The following is an 18,862-nucleotide window of genomic DNA, read 5'->3' as shown; positions in this document are numbered from 1 at the left end:
CTCTCTCCTGTACACTGGACCCTCTCTCTCTCCTCCTGTACATGGGACACTCTCACCCTCTCCTCATGACATGGAGCCCTCTCCCTCTCCGACACTGGGAACCCTCCACACTCTCGTACATGGGACCTCTCCCCTGACACTGGGACCTCCTCCTGTACACTGGGACCTCTCCTCCGACACTGGGACCCTTCCCTCTCCCTGTACCATGGGACCCTTCTCCTCTCCCTGAACTGGGACCCTCATCCTTCCCTGTACATGGGACCCGTCTCCCCCTCTCCCCTGTACACTGGGACCCCTCTCCCCCTCTCCTCCTGTACACTGGGACCCCTCTCCCCCTGTACACTGGGACCCCTCTCCTCCTGTACACTGGGACCCCTCTCCTCCTGTACACTGGGACCCGGGGGTTTAAAGGTTTGGGCTGCACTTTTCTCTTCAGACCATTGCCTAGCTGCTAGCTGCAGGTCTGTTTGTAGTTGGTGACTGAGGCCTTAGGCAGAGATCTGGGTGAGACCGTTTGTTGTACATGCCCCAGATATTTGAGTTTGATATCCGTTTGCGTTTACTGAGAGGTGTAGCCCATGATGCACCCTATGAATAATGTTCAAATGTATCCAAAAAGCATTTAAAGCTTTAATTCTCCAGCCCAGGGAGGGCTGTGGTCCTAGAGCAGTATGATGACATCACAGGTATCATACAGGCTGATGTGTTACTCTCCTCCAGCCAAAGGACCCAGATTAACACTAGCATTTTTGTTCATTATAAACATCTGTTGAGTTTATATAAAAAAATAAACATTTTAATTTGTCTTCTCTCTCCAGGAAGTTGTGTTCCTCCCACCAGGAATGTTTTCACACAGATGTTAAACCAGAAATGCCAGGACTATTAAATTTTTGCATTTTGGGCTTTTTCAGAAATATGTTTTCCTGTTGCTATGAATATGACACTTCAGTACCCAGAAGCACTGTCACACGATTTTAGTCACATTCTCTGTAATTGATATAGGTTGTTGTCATCTTTCCAATGAAGCCGTTAATAATTTCATCCAACAGAAAGCAATTTCACAGCTGTCTGTGCATGGCTGTTTGTCTTTGAAAGGTTCACAGACTTTTATGATGCAGCTTAATTGGACAAAATAAAACAGCACAGAAATGGAGGCTTTTTGAACACGTTCGGGAACCGCGTGCCACAGGACTGAGATGTTTGACTTTTCGCGCAGATACTGGTCGCTGGCGAGAGAGCTCTTAAAAGCAGACTGGCTCGCTTTCGTTTTGTTCGCATATTTCTCCAACTCCTCATCTCATTACACTGCTACACAGCTTTTCTTATTTCCTTTTTTTATCGCAGAGGACAAGGAAAAGTTGACGCTGTAATAGGCTCAGAATTTACATCTTGATATATGAGGATACTCTTGTAGCCTCCTCCTGACGAATTGCTTTCTCCCCCGGCTGTGCTGCGCTAAACCTGCTTTGATTTACGGACGCTATTAAACCGCGAGATGGTCACTCTACGGCCACTTAATCTTTTTGATATATTGGAGGAGAGAGAGATAAGACGGGGGAAGAGGGAGGTTAAAATGCAGACCAGACGTAAAGCGGTGTTGTGGAAACGCCGGGGGACAGCGAGAGGGCGGCTGTCGCGCGCTGGAGTAAACGCTTGATGACTTGTTTTTTCTGGCGCGGTTGCCATTGCCCCTCTGGCTTTTAGCGAGCGGCATCGACCGCGGGAGCGCGACTGACAGGGTGCAGGGCGGGGCGAGGGGTCAGGGGCGAGCTCGTCCATCTCTGCCTGCGCGGCGCGTGTGATTTGTGGTGCTGCCGGGGCGGGAATATCATTCGCATGATTCGGTCCCCCGCGAGCCCCTTCTGGAGCTGCCGCTGCAGCGCGAAACAGGCATGCAGAGAGAGAGCGGAAAACCCAGCCGCTCAAAACAGCCTTTACATATGTGTGTAAATGTGTGTGCGTGTGGGGGAGAGAGAGGGAGGGAGAGAGGAGGAGGGCGGGAGAGAGATGGAGAGAAAGAGAGTCTAAGCTCAAGCATACACACTTAAGATTTAAATAATTTTTAAAAGCTCATGGTCAGGTGGCCTTCTGGTGTTGCATTACTTTACATTTAACAGACATGCAGATATGTAGATACCGAACATATGCAGCTTTTTTCCACGGTTTCTACTGCCTATATTGTTATTGCAAATTTAATGAATACAAGCAGTGGAAGCTCTATAAAAGAGCTGCTTATCTTCAGTTCAGGTTCAGCACGTCACTCAAGGCAGTGCCTCACCTGGGAAATGACCCAGTCAGGGTTTGTGCCGATGACCTCATGTCTAGACCAGCTTTCAGGGGTCTGGAGACGTTCTCTGCACGCTGTCTGTGAACCAGCGGTCGAGTTCGGGGGGGAGGGGGGTTGGTGGGGTCGGGGGGGGGGGGAAAGGAATCTGAGCTCTTGCAGTGAAGAGTTTCCCTGCTGTTGGGTTTTCCTGCTCAACATGGGGAAATCCAGCTCCCATATCCCTGGGAAAGCATTTTCTGCACGTGGGGGGGATGAGGAATGACATTGTTTGCTCCCAGGTCTGTTAGAGCAGAAGAACATGGCCTGGCTGCACCCGCCGGTCACATGGCCTGGCTGCACCCGCCGGTCACATGGCCTGGCTCTGATTGGGCTGTGGTCCTTGTGGTGAATAACCCTTTCCTGCGTGGTACCTCTCGTGATTCATATCGATCCACAGACTCGTATGCAGCCAAACGAAAGCATAACTTAGCACTGCCTCACAAAGCAGAACAGAACCGTAATGATGAATGGGTTAGCAACCGTAATGATGGGTTAGAAAGACATAAGTTAGCGAGAGGTCTGCTACTGCTACCCACCTGTGGCTAAACACCATTGAGCTGAATATTTGTCTAATAAATTGAACTGCCCATACATTAAAGCCTTCCTCTAACAGAGCTTGTGTTGGCTTTGTCAGTATATTAAAGAACCCTTTCTTCCAGCCGGAGTCGGGCTCTCTCTCTGTGAGAAGACCCTGCTGAAGCCTCAGGTTCTGTTCTCTGTTCTGAGCTTTCTCTGACAGCTCCTGCCCATGGAGACCAGCCCTGATGACGGCTCCTCCTCTGATTGTGACCTCACAGAGGTCACCGCTGTACAGAGACCAGCCCTGACGAAGGCTCACCTCTGATTGTGACCTCACAGAGGTCACTGCTCTATGGAGACCAGCCCTGATGATGGCTCACCTCTGATTGTGACCTCACAGAGGTCACTGCTCTATGGAGACCAGCCCTGATGACGGCTCGTGCTCTGATTGTGACCTCACAGAGGTCACCGCTGTACAGAGACCAGCCCTGACGATGGCTCGTGCTCTGATTGTGACCTCACAGAGGTCACTGTTCTATGGAGACCAGCCCCGATGATGGCTCGTGCTCTGATTGTGACCTCACAGAGGTCACTGCTCTATGGAGACCAGCCCTGGTGATGGCTCACCTCTGATTGTGACCTCACAGAGGTCACTGCTCTATGGAGACCAGCCCTGGTGATGGCTCGTGCTCTGATTGTGACCTCACAGAGGTCGCTGCTCTGGCGGCTTGTTTAATGACAGCACTGACCCTGATCTGCAGCAGCCCACTGCTTTTCCTTTTTTCTTAAACAGAGGAATGTAATCGTTCTTTTCATCGAAGAGGAGACTGGCCCTTGAAAGCTTGTCTACATGAAGACTAGCAGAAGCAGATGATAACTGATGAGTCAGTCCCAGGGAGGGCAGACTGGGGCTTTCCAAAGATGCAAGTTCTGTAAACAGCCCCCTGCTGCATTTTAAATCGTCCCATTTCATTATTTAGAATATAGTTGTGGCTTTCTCTCTCTGGATAGTTTTCCTGAAACGTTTCAGGTTAAATCCTCTAATTGAGATTTCGATCCCAGTGGGGTTTTTTCCTGGTTAAAAAAAAGTTAAATAAAAAAAAAAAAATATCTTGCTCGTGGGTACAGCGGCAGTGCCACAGCTGAAAACTGAACCCGCAGCCCTTTCAGTCACAAGCCCAGTTCCCTAACCATTGCACTACACTGCTGAATCCTGCTTAAGGAAATGTGCCTTGAATATCTGGGTCTTTCTTTGGATGAGATGTAGTGAGCAGTGCCACAGGAGAAGTGTGAAGATAGCTCAGATACAGATGCATGGGGTCCTGCCCCTCTAACCCTAACCCCTAACCCTCCTAGCCTGGGCGGGGCCTGACGCATTCTCTCCTGTAGGTGCGTCTGCAGGACGCATTCTCTCCTGTAGGTGCGTCTGCAGGACGCATTCTCTCCTGAGCTGTAATCTGAACATAATGACCACAGCGGGCTTCAGAGTCTCCGTTCCTTCTCTGAATGATTGCGTTTCGGTCTGAAGGCTTGTGTTCTGCGTCAGGCTGCACTTTGATATTCCCCTGTCGGTATGGAAATGAGACCATGTTGTCCTGCGGCTGCCTCTATGAAGGCAAAGCTGTGTATTTAGGGGAATAAAGGTCCCTTATCGGGTTTCTCCATTTATTTTCCCCAGTGATTCTCTGTGTAATTGGTTGAATGCCGCATGCAGATGGACAGTTTGCCTTCACAGTAAGTGTTTCCGTGCAACAGTGGTTCTTTTTAAACCTCTGGGGCAGTTTGTTGTGCCTAGTTGTGGAGGAGAGAGAAAATGCTTAACGCCTTCTAGCTCGGAGAAAATATAAACATCCTAATGATTTAGAAATGTGAATGTTACTGAATGTTAGTGTTCAACTGTATCTCTCCACTTGAAATTCAGATTTATTTGTAGATTGGTTGTTTCACTGACCCATACAGACGACTGTCTGTTTTAGGGGGTCAACAACCACATGCTTATCTTATAAGCATTATGTTTTTTGTTTATTCTCTGAATTCTGAAGCCAAACAGAGTTGAGCAATGGCGGGTGAACTGGTCGTAACTGAAAGGCTGTTTGTTCGGTTCCCAGCTGGGGGGTGTCGTGCCCTGGAGCACCGGGCTGAGCCTGAACCGCTTCAGTGAGTAAACGGGCTGCGTGTGGAAACGGGATCTGTGTGAACTGGCCTGGATGAGAGCAGCTGCTGGGAGCTGGAGTGTAACCTGGAGAGTTCAGCTCGTATGCTGCAGGAAATGGCTGTACTGGAGAGGAACTGAGCAGGCCAATCACCGGCCAGGGCCTGGGAGAAGTTCTTTTCCCTGCTCCTGTTGTACATCTAGCCATGCCAGGGTTGCCAGGCTCCCCTGAATGTATGGGATTTTAAAAATGAATCCGGGATGTTTTTCAGCAAAAAATGTTTGTGAGTCAATGATAGGGGTATTAAAAAGGGGCGATTTGTATGGGGGGATAAATTGAGAAATTTGTATGGGAGTCAGCTGAAGATTTTGGGGTTTTTGAGATTTTGGGATTTTGAGAATTTTAGCGAGGATTAATTCTGGCATCTGGAATCATTGAGCCACTCTGAGCTGAACATTGACACAGGAATAGCCTGTCCTCCCAACCTCCGCTCCAAGGAAAGCAGCTTTCCCTCCCCAAGGGGTCCTGGAAAAACAACTGCACACATCATCAGTTCAGTTCTGTCTCCCTCCCTGTCTCCCTCCCTCATTCCCTCCCTCTTTCCCTCCCTGTCTCCCTCCCTGCTCGTGGACTTCCAGAGGTTGCGCTAGCGAAAGAAGCTTTGACGAGCTGCAGAGCATTCCCGAACATACGCTTCTCTTCACTGTCTGCTAGGGTGCACCGGCTAACGGACCGCTCGCCGGCTAATCGACCGCCTTTGGTGCCAGCGCGAGAGCTTGTAAAGATGGCGGCTCTTACTGGGTACGACAGCATTTGGGTGGGTGGCTCAGGCTAGCACAGCGTTTGGGTGGGTGGCTCAGGCTAGCACAGCGTTTGGGCGGGTGGCTCAGGCTAGCACAGCGTTTGGGTGGGTGGCTCAGGCTGGCACAGCGTTTGGGTGGGTGGCTCAGGCTGGCACAGCGTTTGGGTGGGTGGCTCAGGCTGGCACAGCGTTTGGGTGGGTGGCTCAGGCTGGCACAGCGTTTGGGTGGGTGGCTCAGGCTGGCACAGCGTTTGGGTGGGTGGCACAGGCTAGCACAGCCCAGGGGTTTAGTGTCTTTGCCATGAGCTCCAGAGCATGAAGTATGAAGGCTGAGGACTTATCTGTAGCAGAGCACTGAACATTTAGATGGTAATTATGACGTCTCCCCCCCCCCAGTATTTTACCAGTAGACATGCAAGTATGATTGAAAAGCAGAGAAAAAAAACTGAACATTTATTAATGTGTATTTGATGCAATGTACATGTGTAGAATACAAATATGATGTTCATGAATTTTTGTTGGATGAAATAATATTTAATATGCATAATAACATACAATGTACAAAGCTGCTGTCAGAGCTGGTTTCTTTCCGATCTGAGCTGGCAGAGGATTAAACTGTGTTTATTACGGCTGGGAACCCTGGGAGCAGAAATCCCTGCTGAGAAACGGGCTCTGTGCACTGCTGATAATGCTGATCATATTTCTGCATTACCACACCTGAAGTCATAATGCTCATGTCCACAGCAGAGCACTGTGTAGAAACACCCACCGTAAGTACCCTGGTGTGTACCAGCTCTGCACTGTGGGTGTGTGAGCAGTGTGCTGGAGTCAGGCTCTGTCCCGGCATCGGGGGCATACGTTACCCAGAGGCATCGGTGGCATACGTTACCCAGAGGCATCGGTGGCATACGTTACCCAGAGGCATCGGGGGCATACGTTACCCAGAGGCATCGGTGGCTTATGTTAGCCAGAGGACAGGTACTACCAGCTCTGTGATGCGGTCTTCTCCCTCAGGGCGATGTGGAAGGTGTGAGAGCGCGCTGGCAGAGCTCGGTAAACGGCCTCCTTCCCTCCTCGCCTCTCATTGGCCAGTCTCCAGAGCGCAGCTGCGTTTGGAGCGCTGGGGCGTACGTGCGCTGCGAGGAGAGAGAGGCGCTCTGTCACCGCTCGCCCGCTGCGGCGCGGCGCGTCGGCACAGCTGCGAGAGCGATTAACAGGTCAGGAGCCTGTTCAGCACAAACACAACACCGCCAGCGGGCCCCGCTTTCACTGCAGCCGCCGTTTGAGCAGGTCCAATGCCGTTGCCCTTTTCTCTGAAGCGCTTCTCATTGTTTCAGCAACAATCATGCTGTGTGGACCCACAACAAGCCCAGTGCTTTACGGAGATCTTTTAAAAAACACTCCGCTTCTACAGAAGAATAAACCCTGGGAAAAATATGAGTTGGCCCTTCCAAGGCAGAGAATTGGGCCTGGAATAATGGGGCTTTGTGTCTGCGTAGAGCATTTCTACCACCTTCCCTCAGAGTTCGTTTCAGAAATCTATCGACTTTTCCATGAATCGGCAGACGAGGGAGGGAAAAATGGCCTCGGTGAAAGCTTTCTGGAGCTTTTTCAGGGGTGATCATTTCCTGACCGGTTTAGCTTTTCCCTCCAGAGTTTAGGTGATGTCATTAACAGCAAGAACTGTGGGGTGTGTGTGTGTGTGTCTGTGTGTGTGTGAGAGAAATTCAGCAAGATGCTAATTAACCCTGGCTGCTTCTGAACTGCACAGGCATTTCAGACACAGTGCGGGGGGGGAGGGGGGTGGGGTTACTGGCGCTGTCTTGCCATCTGGTCCCGTCCACCCCCCCCCCATACTGTACGCAGTCTTGTCAGCAGGGCAGAGGTGCCCCTGGGGCACTGTAATGCCAGGTAATGGCAGTGTTCCAGGAATCGTTCCGTGTGGTGGGATGCTGCACGTTTCTGCTGAACAATGTTTGTTTTTCTCATTCTGTGTTTAACGCCTTGGGGAAACGGGCAGTCGATGAATGACTGAAACATTGAGCATCAGGAAAAGCACAATATAAATGCAAAGTGCTTTACAGCGATGTGTAGCCCCCACCTGGGTGATGCACGGCAGCCATTTTGCAGCTGAACGCTCAGCACACATGAGCTAAGGTGGAGAAGGAGAGATTAATTGTTAACCAATGAAACTGGGAGATGATTAGGTGGCAGGTTGAGAGAGCCTGGTTGGGAATTTAGGGTTTGGGACAGGGGGCGAGAGGGAAGCTGAGGTACGGAAGCAGGGACCTGTGGGAGGAGCCAACGGCCTGGGTAGAGCGGACGCACACATGATTCTGTGAACACCTTGTGGTCAGAATCCTCTCCCTCTCTCCCTCACTCTCACTCTCTCTTCCTCACTCTCTCTCTCTTCCTCTCCCTCACTTTCTGTCTCTCTGTTTATTTTTCTTTCTTCTCACCTGCTACACCGCAGAGAGAAGGAGAGTGAGAAAGTGAGAGAGAGAGAGGAAAGCTGGCAGTTGATGGTGGGAGCAGATGGGGAGGGGGGGACATTGATGAGTGGAGGCGGAGCCTGAAAGAACTTGGCGTTTGGCAGGAGCCCCTCTCTGACGTGGGCGTGTGTACACAGGGAGGCGCTAAGCGGCAGCGTACTGGGGCGGGGGGGGGAGGGGAGAATGGTGGGACGGCTCCTGTCGCGCGTCTCTTTGTCTCTTTGTCTCTGGTGTCACAGTGGGGCTCATTCGTCTTCATTAAGCTGGCGGCTTTCTGCTGCGACAGCCCCACAGCTGTGCTCTCTGGCTCTGGGCTCGCTGTCTCTCTGCCGTACAGCCCCACAGCTGTGCTCTCTGGCTCTGGGCTCACTGTCTCTGGGCTCGCTGTCTCTCTGCCGTACAGCCCCACAGCTGTGCTCTCTGGCTCTGGGCTCGCTGTCTTCTGCACCGCACAGCCCAAAAGTGTGCCTCTGGCTCTGGGCTGCGTGGTCTCTTGACGCACAGCCCACAGCTGTGCTTGGTCGGGCTCCTTCTCTGCGTGCGTAAAAGAGCCCCAGCGTGCTCTCTGGCTCTGGGCTCTTGTCTCTTGCTCGTCAGCCACAGCTGGCTCTCTGGCTCTGGGCTCGCTGTCTCTCTGCCGTACAGCCCCACAGCTGTGCTCTCTGGCTCTGGGCTCGCTGTCTCTCTGCCGCACAGCCCCACAGCTGTGCTCTCTGGCTCTGGGCTCGCTGTCTCTCTGCCGCACAGCCCGAGACGCTAGGCTACGCGCGCTAATTAGTCTCACATCCTGCGGTATCGGCTCCTTAATGGCCTCGTCTTCCCGGGTTGTTTATGTGACAAAAACAAGCCCTTGCGGCATTGGAACGCGTCGCTGATATTCTGTGGTTTTGTTTGTGTGGTGAGCATGACTGTGAGTGGCTGGTTTTCCCTGAGAAGGATTTAAACCCCTGAAACTGTATCCAAACAGGAACTTTGAACTGTGCGTTGAAAGATAAGTAGCCTTGAGCTGCTCTCTGTGAAAACAGAGGCAAGGCGGTTATGCTGAGTATTTATTAGGGCTGCTGGGTGGCTCATCGTGTTAAGACACTGTTCTAATGCAATGGGCCTCACAGGCTGGTGTCACTCCCGGACCGTGCCCATGCCGACTGTGGCCAGCACCCTGCCGGACCGGTGCAGAACCGGCCCCCCCATCGCCCAGTCCGCCAGACTGAAGAGTGAGGAGGAACCAAGCTTGTGTAGTTCTGAGGAAACATGCTTGCCTGCGTGCTCCAAAGTAAACCTCAGCGCCTGCGATGAGCGTCACTGTTTCAGTCTTTTTTTAAACTGCATCTTGGCCCTTCGTAGTTTGTATTGTAGAGTCGATGAGTAACCCGCTCACTCCACAGTCCACCCTCTCTGGCAGTGTAGTATCAGGGTGAGTGAACTGGGCTTTTAACCCAAAGGTTGCGAGTTTGTTTCCCAAGTAGGACACAGCCATTATGTTTTAAATGGATTCTGAGGAAAAATGCAAGAGCTGTGTAGATCTCTCTGGGTAAGAGTGTCTGCTAAATGTCTGCAATTCTACGATAAGAACAAGCTCTCAGTTGCTTTTATGTAAATACGGTATTCCTCAGGGTGAAGGGATGGTTGGGATGGGATAGTTGGTCCTTTGTGAATGAATGAAAGCTGCATTTATTTTATTTTTCTAATGCAGTAATATAGATGATGAATGTATTTACTATCCTGAATCATTACGCCATTAACTAGACACTGTTTGGATATGATTTTAAAAAGAAAGATGATTGCTAGTTTAGACGGACAATACAGCAACTGATACTCGGTCATGTTGTCGCACTGTTACATTAAATATTACGATCAGAGTTTAAGTTTGTGTTAAATTCATAGATATTTTTACAGCTGCGTTATTTTACACGGCGGCAGAATAGAACCTGCCATCGATGTCTTCAGTCACTGTCAGCTTGGGCTGCTGGGGGAAACGCATAATGAAGTCCCACCACAGACACCGTCGGTCTCTGTCACTCGTGCTGTCACTCGGCATTATCATCAAATCAGAGATGTGCATCTGTCAGCAACCCCGCCCCTTTAAGAATAACCCCATCTGCCCCTGGTTCTACATGCATTTCTTTTCCCACATCATGCTTGCATCTATGGCCATACTACAGATATTTCTTATTAACCCTAATGTCTTTAGATCTGGGTGTTTTCTGGCTAATTGTCATAATGTGTAACCTAGCGACATAGCTCAGGAGGTAAGACCGATTGTCTGGCAGTTGGAGGGTTGCCGGTTCAAACCCCACCCTGGGCATGTTGAAGTGTCCTTGAGAAAGACACCTAACCCCTAACTGCTCTGGCGAATGAGAGGCATCAATTGTAAAGCGCTTTGGATAAAAGCGCTATATAAATGCAGTCCATTTTACAGTCCATTTAACCTGCGCACAGGTTAATACGTAAAGACAATTATTGCACAGACTGCAGGAAACCTGCCTGAAACCACTGTATCTGAATCATGAAGCATGTGGTTTGATTGTACAGGTATTCAGTCTTGGGAGAGCCATAGAAGATAATTCAGAATGTGCGTCTTCCACGATGTGAGTGAGCCCATGTGCCAGGCGTGTCCGTCAGACGCTTAATCACAACGAGCCTGTTAGCGTTCACAGACCTCCGCACACTCAAAATCGTTCTCTCGCTCCAGTCCCGACTGCTGCATCCTGCATTCACAGTGGGGGAGGGGGAGGGGGAGGGGGAGGGGAGGGGAGGGGAGGGGTGGAGGAGTCCTGTGCTCCATCGCCGCTCGCCCCGCAGTTCGTACTGGAAGCTGGAAGCTCTCCAGTGATAAACGCCAGAAGCCAAACGAGGAAATGGCTGTTTTTCTAAAGCTGCGCTGCACAGCTGTGAATTTAGGCGTCCCGTCATATTGGTGTTAATTACTATTTAGGCTGAATACTAGTGTATAATCTGTCGCATCAGATCTGAGTTACGTTCTTCTGGCTGAACACTTGCATCAGATCTGAGTTACATTCTTCTGGCTAACAGTTCTGCTGTTCTTCTCTTTTTTGAAAAGCTTAGTCACAGTTTAAATCTCCTGTCATCCAGAAGCTACTGGTTTCTGTACAGACACTGTAATGGCTTATGAAGAAAATGGTGAGGATTTAGGTTTAGAACTGGACATATTGATTAAAGCAGTTTTATATATTCACAAGTTGTTTTTTTTGTGTATCTGAAACTAGTTATTCAGGGTGTAAAGCAAGCCAAGCCCAGAGAGGACTTCAAAGCGCAGTGCTGAAATGAATCCTGGCACTGGAAGAACCACAGTGCTGTTAACTTCTCTCTCTCTTCATGAGTGAACACGTGTCAAATGGCCCCTTTCCAAAGGCATCATTAGCTGCTGTTTTCTTTAAACAGTGACTGATAATGTGGTCGTGACCCCCCCTGGTTTCACTCAAGGGAAGCGTTTCCCTCGATCTACCCCCCCCCCCCCACCGCACCCCCCCGCTCGTTCACCTGAAACACTCGGGACTCAGCTGATAAGAGAGACAAATTGCTCTGCGCTTGTGAAACCGAATGCAGAATCAAACTGTGGCTAACAGGTCCGTGTGAACCTGTGCCCCTCTGTACAGAGACAGACAGGGCTGTGTGAACCTGTGCCCCTCTGTACAGAGACAGACAGGTCCGTGTGAACCTGTGCCCCTCTGTACAGAGACAGACAGGTCTGTGTGAACCTGTGCCCCTCTGTACAGAGACAGACAGGTCTGTGTGAACCTGTGCCCCTCTGTACAGAGACAGACAGGTCCGTGTGAACCTGTGCCCCTCTGTACAGAGACAGACAGGTCTGTGTGAACCTGTGCCCCTCTGTACAGAGACAGACAGGTCTGTGTGAACCTGTGCCCCTCTGTACAGAGACAGACAGGGCTGTGTGAACCTGTGCCCCTCTGTACAGAGACAGACAGGGCTGTGTGAACCTGTGCCCCTCTGTACAGAGACAAACAGGGCCGTGATGCTGTAAATAGACTAACGGCGCTGTATCTGCTGCAATGCTGGTTTCCTGCTTTCAGGGGCGAGGAGACCTGCGCTGCTCTCATGACCAGTTCAGTGGAAAACATTTTCACAGGGTGGATAAGAACAGGAGTCTCGCTGAGCAATGCTGTGGGTCGCATCCCGATCCTGGCGTAAAGATCATCGTCCTGAGACGCTGACTGAATTTGAACCATATGGATTATTATGATGAATGATATGTTTTTGCCATAAATATCTCCAGAACATGTGGAATCATCTCAGGTCTCGGGTGTGTGCACGTGTGTGTGTGTGCACGTGTGTATGCACACACATTTTACTTTTGTGCAGGTAAACGTTTTTGTGTTTTTTCTTATTTGAAGCAGCCCCCCCCCCAGCCCCACTCCCTTTGCCCGAGGTGCAGGACAGGGTTTGGAGGATGTCAGACGCACTCATGAATGATTGAGACTTCACAGATTACAGAATAAATAATTAATGTTGTGTGAAAGTGATTCTAGATGCCCCGTAGGGTTTGGTGTCCAAGTGGAGGGGAGTGGGGCACTAAGAGGGGTGGGGGGAGGGTATCTTGCAGCAATCTGAGGTTATGCCAGTACTGTTTCTATGACATTTGCTTCCTTCTCCAGAGTATGTGGGTGTCTTGTAGTATACGAATGCAGTTGTGCGTGTGTGCGTGCGTGCGTGCGTGCAAACATATTGATCAGCTGAAGCGGATGACTGTCTGTGGATCAGTAGAGCTGATCTGAAGTCTGTCCTGGCTTTGTGCTGTGGATCAGTGTGGCTGATCTGAAGCTGTCCAGCTTGTGCGTGGATCGTGTGCTGATCTGAAGCCTCTCTGGTTGTGCTGTGGATCAGTTGCTGATCTGAAGCCTGTCTGGCTGTGCTGTGGATCAGTGTGGCTGATCTGGAGCCTGTTCCAGCTTTGTGCTGTGGATCAGCGTGGCTGATCTGAAGTCTGTCCTGGCTTTGTGCTGTGGATCAGTGTGGCTGATCTGAAGCCTGTTCCGGCTTTGTGCTGTGGATCAGTGTGGCTGATCTGAAGCCTGTTCCGGCTTTGTGCTGTGGATCAGTGTGGCTGATCTGAAGCCTGTCCTGGCTTTGTGCTGTGGATCAGTGTGGCTGATCTGAAGCCTGTCCTGGCTTTGTGCTGTGGATCAGTGTGGCTGATCTGGAGCCTGTTCCAGCTTTGTGCTGTGGATCAGCGTGGCTGATCTGAAGCCTGTCCTGGCTTTGTGCTGTGGATCAGCGTGGCTGATCTGAAGCCTGTCCCGGCTTTGTGCTGTGGATCAGTGTGGCTGATCTGAAGCCTGTCCCAGCTTTGTGCTGTAACCCTTTTGATCTGTAGGAATGGACTCAGAAGTCTGGGTGTTGGACAGGTTTCAGCTCTAAATCAGATCCTGGAGCATTTGTACTTCATGACGGCAGTGGGACTCAACCCAGGCTTCAGACTGGATGTACAGTTGGGGGGGCTTTGATTACAAACGCAACACAAGACCAGCAGGAGGCGGGAACGCGGTACAGCAGGACCTAGGCCCGGCCTTTCCTCCCCGCTCTACTGATCCGCACCACGGCTCCTCACCGCTATCCCAGCATGCCTCACTGCACACCACAACCTCCTGACCGAGGAGTGAGATTTGAGCTGTGCCTCTGCTGACACTGGCTTCTCTCCTTCCCTCTCCCTCCCTCTTTCTCTCTCACTCCCTCCCTCTCCCTTCCTCTTGCTCTCTCTCTCACTCCCTTCCTCTCTCTCTCTGTAGCGGGAGGTTTAGGCAGATTGGGTAAGGAGCAGACCCACCTGGCAGTGCCCGTTGCTGACTCTGGAGCCTGGGTCCCGGCCATGAACAGCCTGGGCATGGTGCCCGTGGGCATGAGCGGGCATCCGCTGGTCTCAGGTGAGCCTCTGCGCTGGGTGCAGTACCTCTCCTCCTCTGTAGGGGGGGTAACACTCCGGTGTTTTCCTCTGTCTGACCCCAAAAATACCTTTCATTCATTTCATTTAGCACTGCCTGTCACACTTCCCCACCCTCAAGGTTCTCATTTGAGGATAAATTTTTCCATTTCAGCATTTTATAAATTGTCTGTGTGTCTCTCTCTCTGTCTGTGTCTGTGTGTGTGTCTGTCTCTGTCTCCATCTGTGTGTGTGTGTGTGTGTGTGTGTGTGTGTGTGTGTGTGTGTGTGTGTGTGTGTGTGTGTGTGTGTGTGTGTGTGTGTGTGTGTGTGTGTGTGTGTGTGTTACACATACCTTGGCCTTCCTTCATATAATCTCATGGAATTGCCGGAGGCTGCTGCTCGGGAACAGCTGTGTTTTCTCAGTGCTGCCTTCAGTGGCCTATCGAATGGCTCGTATGCAAATTAGCGCAGGGACTGATGGGAGTTTATAACTCAAAGCATTACATTACATTACAGGCATTTGGCAGAAGCTCTTATCCAGAACGACGTACAATCAGTGTATAACCATAACCAGGAACAAGTATGACAAAAACCCTAGAGAGAAGTACCGTTCCAAGTGCAGGGAACAACCGCATAGTTCAACTTGGACCCTGAAGGTTAAACTGTTTAACACTAACACAAACGAGAACAGCAAAGCTGGGCATGTCAGCCCCCCTTGGCCCTGGTTGTGCTGTTTCACTCAGGCTGGGTATTGGATTAGCACACGAGGGCGGTTGTCTGGGACCCCTTGTGTCTGAGGGGCTGCAAACGAAGAGGAAAAATTAAAAATCCACATTGCATCCACCATGGCAGTGACCCTCATGCAATGGCAGCAGGTCTGACTCTCACACAGCCACGGTCAGTCCCGGTTCGGTTCTGCTGGCGTGTGGGCTTTGGGCTGCGCGCGGTCTGCTAGTTAGCGCTGCTCCACACACTGTCACAGACGTGGGAGATGAGCCTGTGGACAAAGAATGGGGTTCAGAGACAGACAGGACCAGCAGAGCGAGCTCCCTGCAGTGCAGCTGCACGTGTCTGTCTGAATATTCTAACGCTGCTCTGTCTCTGTATTCATGCAAATAGAGTCTTAGCCCTTAGCTGGGACCGCCTCCTGTTACCCCCGCACAGGACGAGGACGTGACGGAGGATCGGGGCAAATTAGGCGCAGATTAAAATGCATGAGCAGATTGGCAGATCATACATATTTATGCTGCCGTCGTATCTGTGCAAACTGAGCAGGCCTCCTGTTTTTGTTTTTTTTTGGTCCTTGGAATGATTGCTCTTTTTGACCCTTTGTTCAGGGAGGGATTGATACGTACCAATTTTGATTGGTTGTTGAGGGATTGATACGTGCTGATTTTGATTGGTTCTTGAGGGATTGATATGTGCTGATTTTGATTGGTTCTTCAGGGATTGATATGTGAGATTTTAATTGGTTCTTGAGGGATTGATACGTGCCAATTTTGATTGGTTCTTGAGGGATTGATACGTGCTGATTTTGATTGGTTCTTGAGGGAAATGCAGTGTGTTGTTTTCAGGAGGGCCTGATTAAAGGCGAAATGATGCAGTCTGGGGGAATAAAAAAAAAATATAAGAGAGAGTATATCCACACACTATTTTCTCTGCTCCCAAAGTGATTTAATAGTACAACGTTTCGACCTCAAAGGTCTTTGTTAGGTACATCAACCAGAACATGTGACTGGGTGGAGATATATGTAGACCAGGATGTGGGCAGGTCTATAATAGGGCTGTAGTCAAAAGTGAAAATTCACTGAGCCTGAGTCAGAAAACCAGTCATCAGGTTTGGGCTGCTCACACGCTGGCGACTGAGGTCTGTTGCCCTCCCCTGGGGCCTGGAGCCCCGCCCATCTGCGGCCTTGAGCCCCGCCCATCGGTGGCCAGAGACAGGGGGAGGGAGAGAGAGACAGAGGGAAAAGTGAGAGACAGATGGAGGGAGGGAGAGAGGGAGAGAGACAGGGGGAGGGAGAGAGAGACAGGAGGAGGGCTAAGACTGCACTGGCTGAAGGTGAAGAACAGAGTTTTTCACTGAAAACACTGCTGGAGTAAATGATGAATGTGAGATGCTTAAATGTGTAAATGACTTGTTATTGCTGTTTCTCTTCAGTTTTAATGAGTTTTATGAAGACCCAGTGTGTCTCATATTTCCTATGATTCCCCCCTGTGGATTTTGTTATGGATTCTCTCCATTTATGTATTATGGTACAAACACTGTACCAGATCATTCTTAGGTTTTTCCTAAAATGCTCCCGGGAACATAACCTGATTGAATTTCATATCTGGCTGAACATTGCAGGATTTATTTTATATCCATGAAGTGAGAAGTCGTGTTGGGTAACCTTGCCAGAACACTACATTAGAAAGTCCCTCCAGTGTGTCGAGGATTCATATTTCTGTTGAAAAATGTGCCGCTCCCTTCCCTGTATAGCATTACTCCTGATGAGCATGGCCAAGGGATAATGACCCGTGCCAAACACATGGAGTGGTTCTGGATTCATTTTCATTTGTCTTCTTTCAACAGGAATTCCAGAACATTAATTTGATATGCCACTGAATCCAGGAACTCAGAACAAAGATCAAGTTATGGAATATTTTTCCAGTGAAATATTTTTTTTATCCACAGAAGTTCATGGGTTCTTGGGTTCATGCAGATGTACAGCGTAAAAACCAACGACCTACTGCTCTGTTTCTGTGTTTTTTTCAGCGTTCCTTTGTTGAGCTCAAATCTTTTAACCTGTGGCAGAATGTGTTTATTTCAGACTCTTTCCAACACAGAAGTCTTACAGCTCCATCACTAAAGGATTCCTTTGCTTCGTGGCTCAGTAGTTCAGCTTCACGTGTAGATGGCCGCTCATTAGATCCTTTTTTTTGCCCCTCTTCGCTCTCAATCATTCCCAGATTCCATCTGCATCCCAGGATTCGACCCCAGCCTGGGAATCATCACTCCTATAAGCGCCATGATGCCGGGGATTAGTCTGGCCCCGCCCCCTCCCATACCCCCAGAGCTCCCGCTTGTCAAGGAGATCATTCACTATGAGAGCTGCACGCTGTTCCCTCAGAACCCCAGTAAGGCTGTTTACCCTGTTTACCCTGTTTACCCCGTTTACCCTGTTAACCCTGTTTACCCCATTTACCCCATTTACCCTGTTTACCCTGTTTACCCCATTTACCTCATTTACCCTGTTTACCCCATTTACCCCGCTTACCCCATTTACCCCGCTTACCCCGCTTACCCCATTTACCTTGTTTACCCCGTTTACCCTGTTTACCCTGTTTACCCCGTTTACCCCCTTACCCCATTTACCCTGTTTACCCCCTTACCCTGTTTACCCCATTTACCCTGTTTGGTGCTCTTGTGGGTATTTGTGTTTGAATTTGTATGTGAAGTGTTTGAGGTGTGGCTGGGCGACACTGCTGAAAGGGGAATGCCTTTCCTGCCCCCCTGCAGATCTTCCACCCCCGTCCACCAGGGAGAGGCCCCCAGGGTGCAAAACTGTGTTTGTGGGGGGGCTCCCCGAAAACGCCAGCGAGGAGATCATCCGGGAGGTGTTCGACCCGTGTGGTGACATCATCGCCGTCCGCAAGAGCAAGAAGAACTTCTGCCACATCCGCTTCAGCGAGGAGTTCATGGTGGACAAGGCCCTGTACCTGTCTGGTGAGTGTGAGTGTGTGTGCGCGCCCGTGTGTGTGTGTGGTGGACAAGGCCCTGTACCTGTCTGGTGTGTGTGTGTGGTGGACAGCCTGTACTGTTGGTATGTGTGTGTATGTGTGTGGTGGACAAGGCCCTGTACCTGTCTGGTGAGTGTGTGTGTGTGTGTGTGTGTGTGTGTGTGTGTGGTGGACAAGGCCCTGTACCTGTCTGGTGAGTGTGTGTGTGTGTGGTGGACAAGGCCCTGTACCTGTCTGGTGAGTGTGTGTGTGTGTGTTGTGTGTGTGTGTGGTGGACAAGGCCCTGTACGCGTGCGTGCGTGCGTGCGGACAAGGCCCTGTACCTGTCTGGTGTGTGTGTGTGTGTGTGTGTGTGCGTGTGTGTGTGCGCGCGTAGGACAAGGCCCTGTACCTGTCTCGTGCGTGTGTGTGTGCGCGCGTGTGACAGGCTGTCCTGTCGGGCGTAGGACAAGGCCCTGTACCTGGTGATCGTGCGTGTGGTGTTGGCGCGCGTGTGCGGCGTGTCCGTGTGTGCCCAGGCTACCGCATGCGGATCGGCTCCAGCGCGGATAAGAAGGACTCGGGGCGCATGCACGTGGACTTCGCGCAGGCGCGGGACGACCTGTACGAGTGGGAGTGCAGGCAGCGGCTGCTCGCCCGCGAAAACCGCCACCACCGCCAGGTCCAGGAGCAGCAGCTGCGGCCGCCGTCGCCTCCTCCCATAATGCACTACTCCGAGCATGAGGCGGGGCTTCTGGCGGAAAGGATGAAAGGTAGCGCTCCTCTCACCCAAAACCGCAGCCAGCCTCTCTCTCAGTGCACCTCAGAAACACACACGCGCGCACACGCGCACACACACGCACACACACGCACACACACGCACACACACGCACATACACGCACACACATACATACACGCACACATGCACACACACACTCTCTCTCACACACACACACGCACACACACAC

At 50.8% G+C, this 18,862-nt stretch overlaps 1 protein-coding gene across 1 annotated transcript in view; it reads left to right on the top strand.

The window, feature by feature from the left end:
* The window catches only part of LOC135241315 (ecto-NOX disulfide-thiol exchanger 1-like), a 57,070-nt gene that overhangs the window by 24,418 nt on the left and 13,790 nt on the right, over nucleotides 1–18,862 (top strand). Inside the window, exons 2-5 of the mRNA XM_064311572.1 lie at nucleotides 14,058–14,192; nucleotides 17,144–17,311; nucleotides 17,694–17,900; nucleotides 18,433–18,666. Coding sequence (XP_064167642.1) covers nucleotides 14,138–14,192; nucleotides 17,144–17,311; nucleotides 17,694–17,900; nucleotides 18,433–18,666 — 664 coding nt within the window. The 5' untranslated portion in view covers nucleotides 14,058–14,137. The remainder of the gene's footprint in view (nucleotides 1–14,057; nucleotides 14,193–17,143; nucleotides 17,312–17,693; nucleotides 17,901–18,432; nucleotides 18,667–18,862) is intronic.

The sequence above is a fragment of the Anguilla rostrata genome, chromosome 15, assembly GCF_018555375.3.
Source record: "Anguilla rostrata isolate EN2019 chromosome 15, ASM1855537v3, whole genome shotgun sequence".
NCBI lineage: Eukaryota > Metazoa > Chordata > Actinopteri > Anguilliformes > Anguillidae > Anguilla > Anguilla rostrata.
The sequence above is the reverse complement of the archived record's forward strand: the minus strand, read 5'-3'. Positions and strand labels throughout refer to the sequence as shown.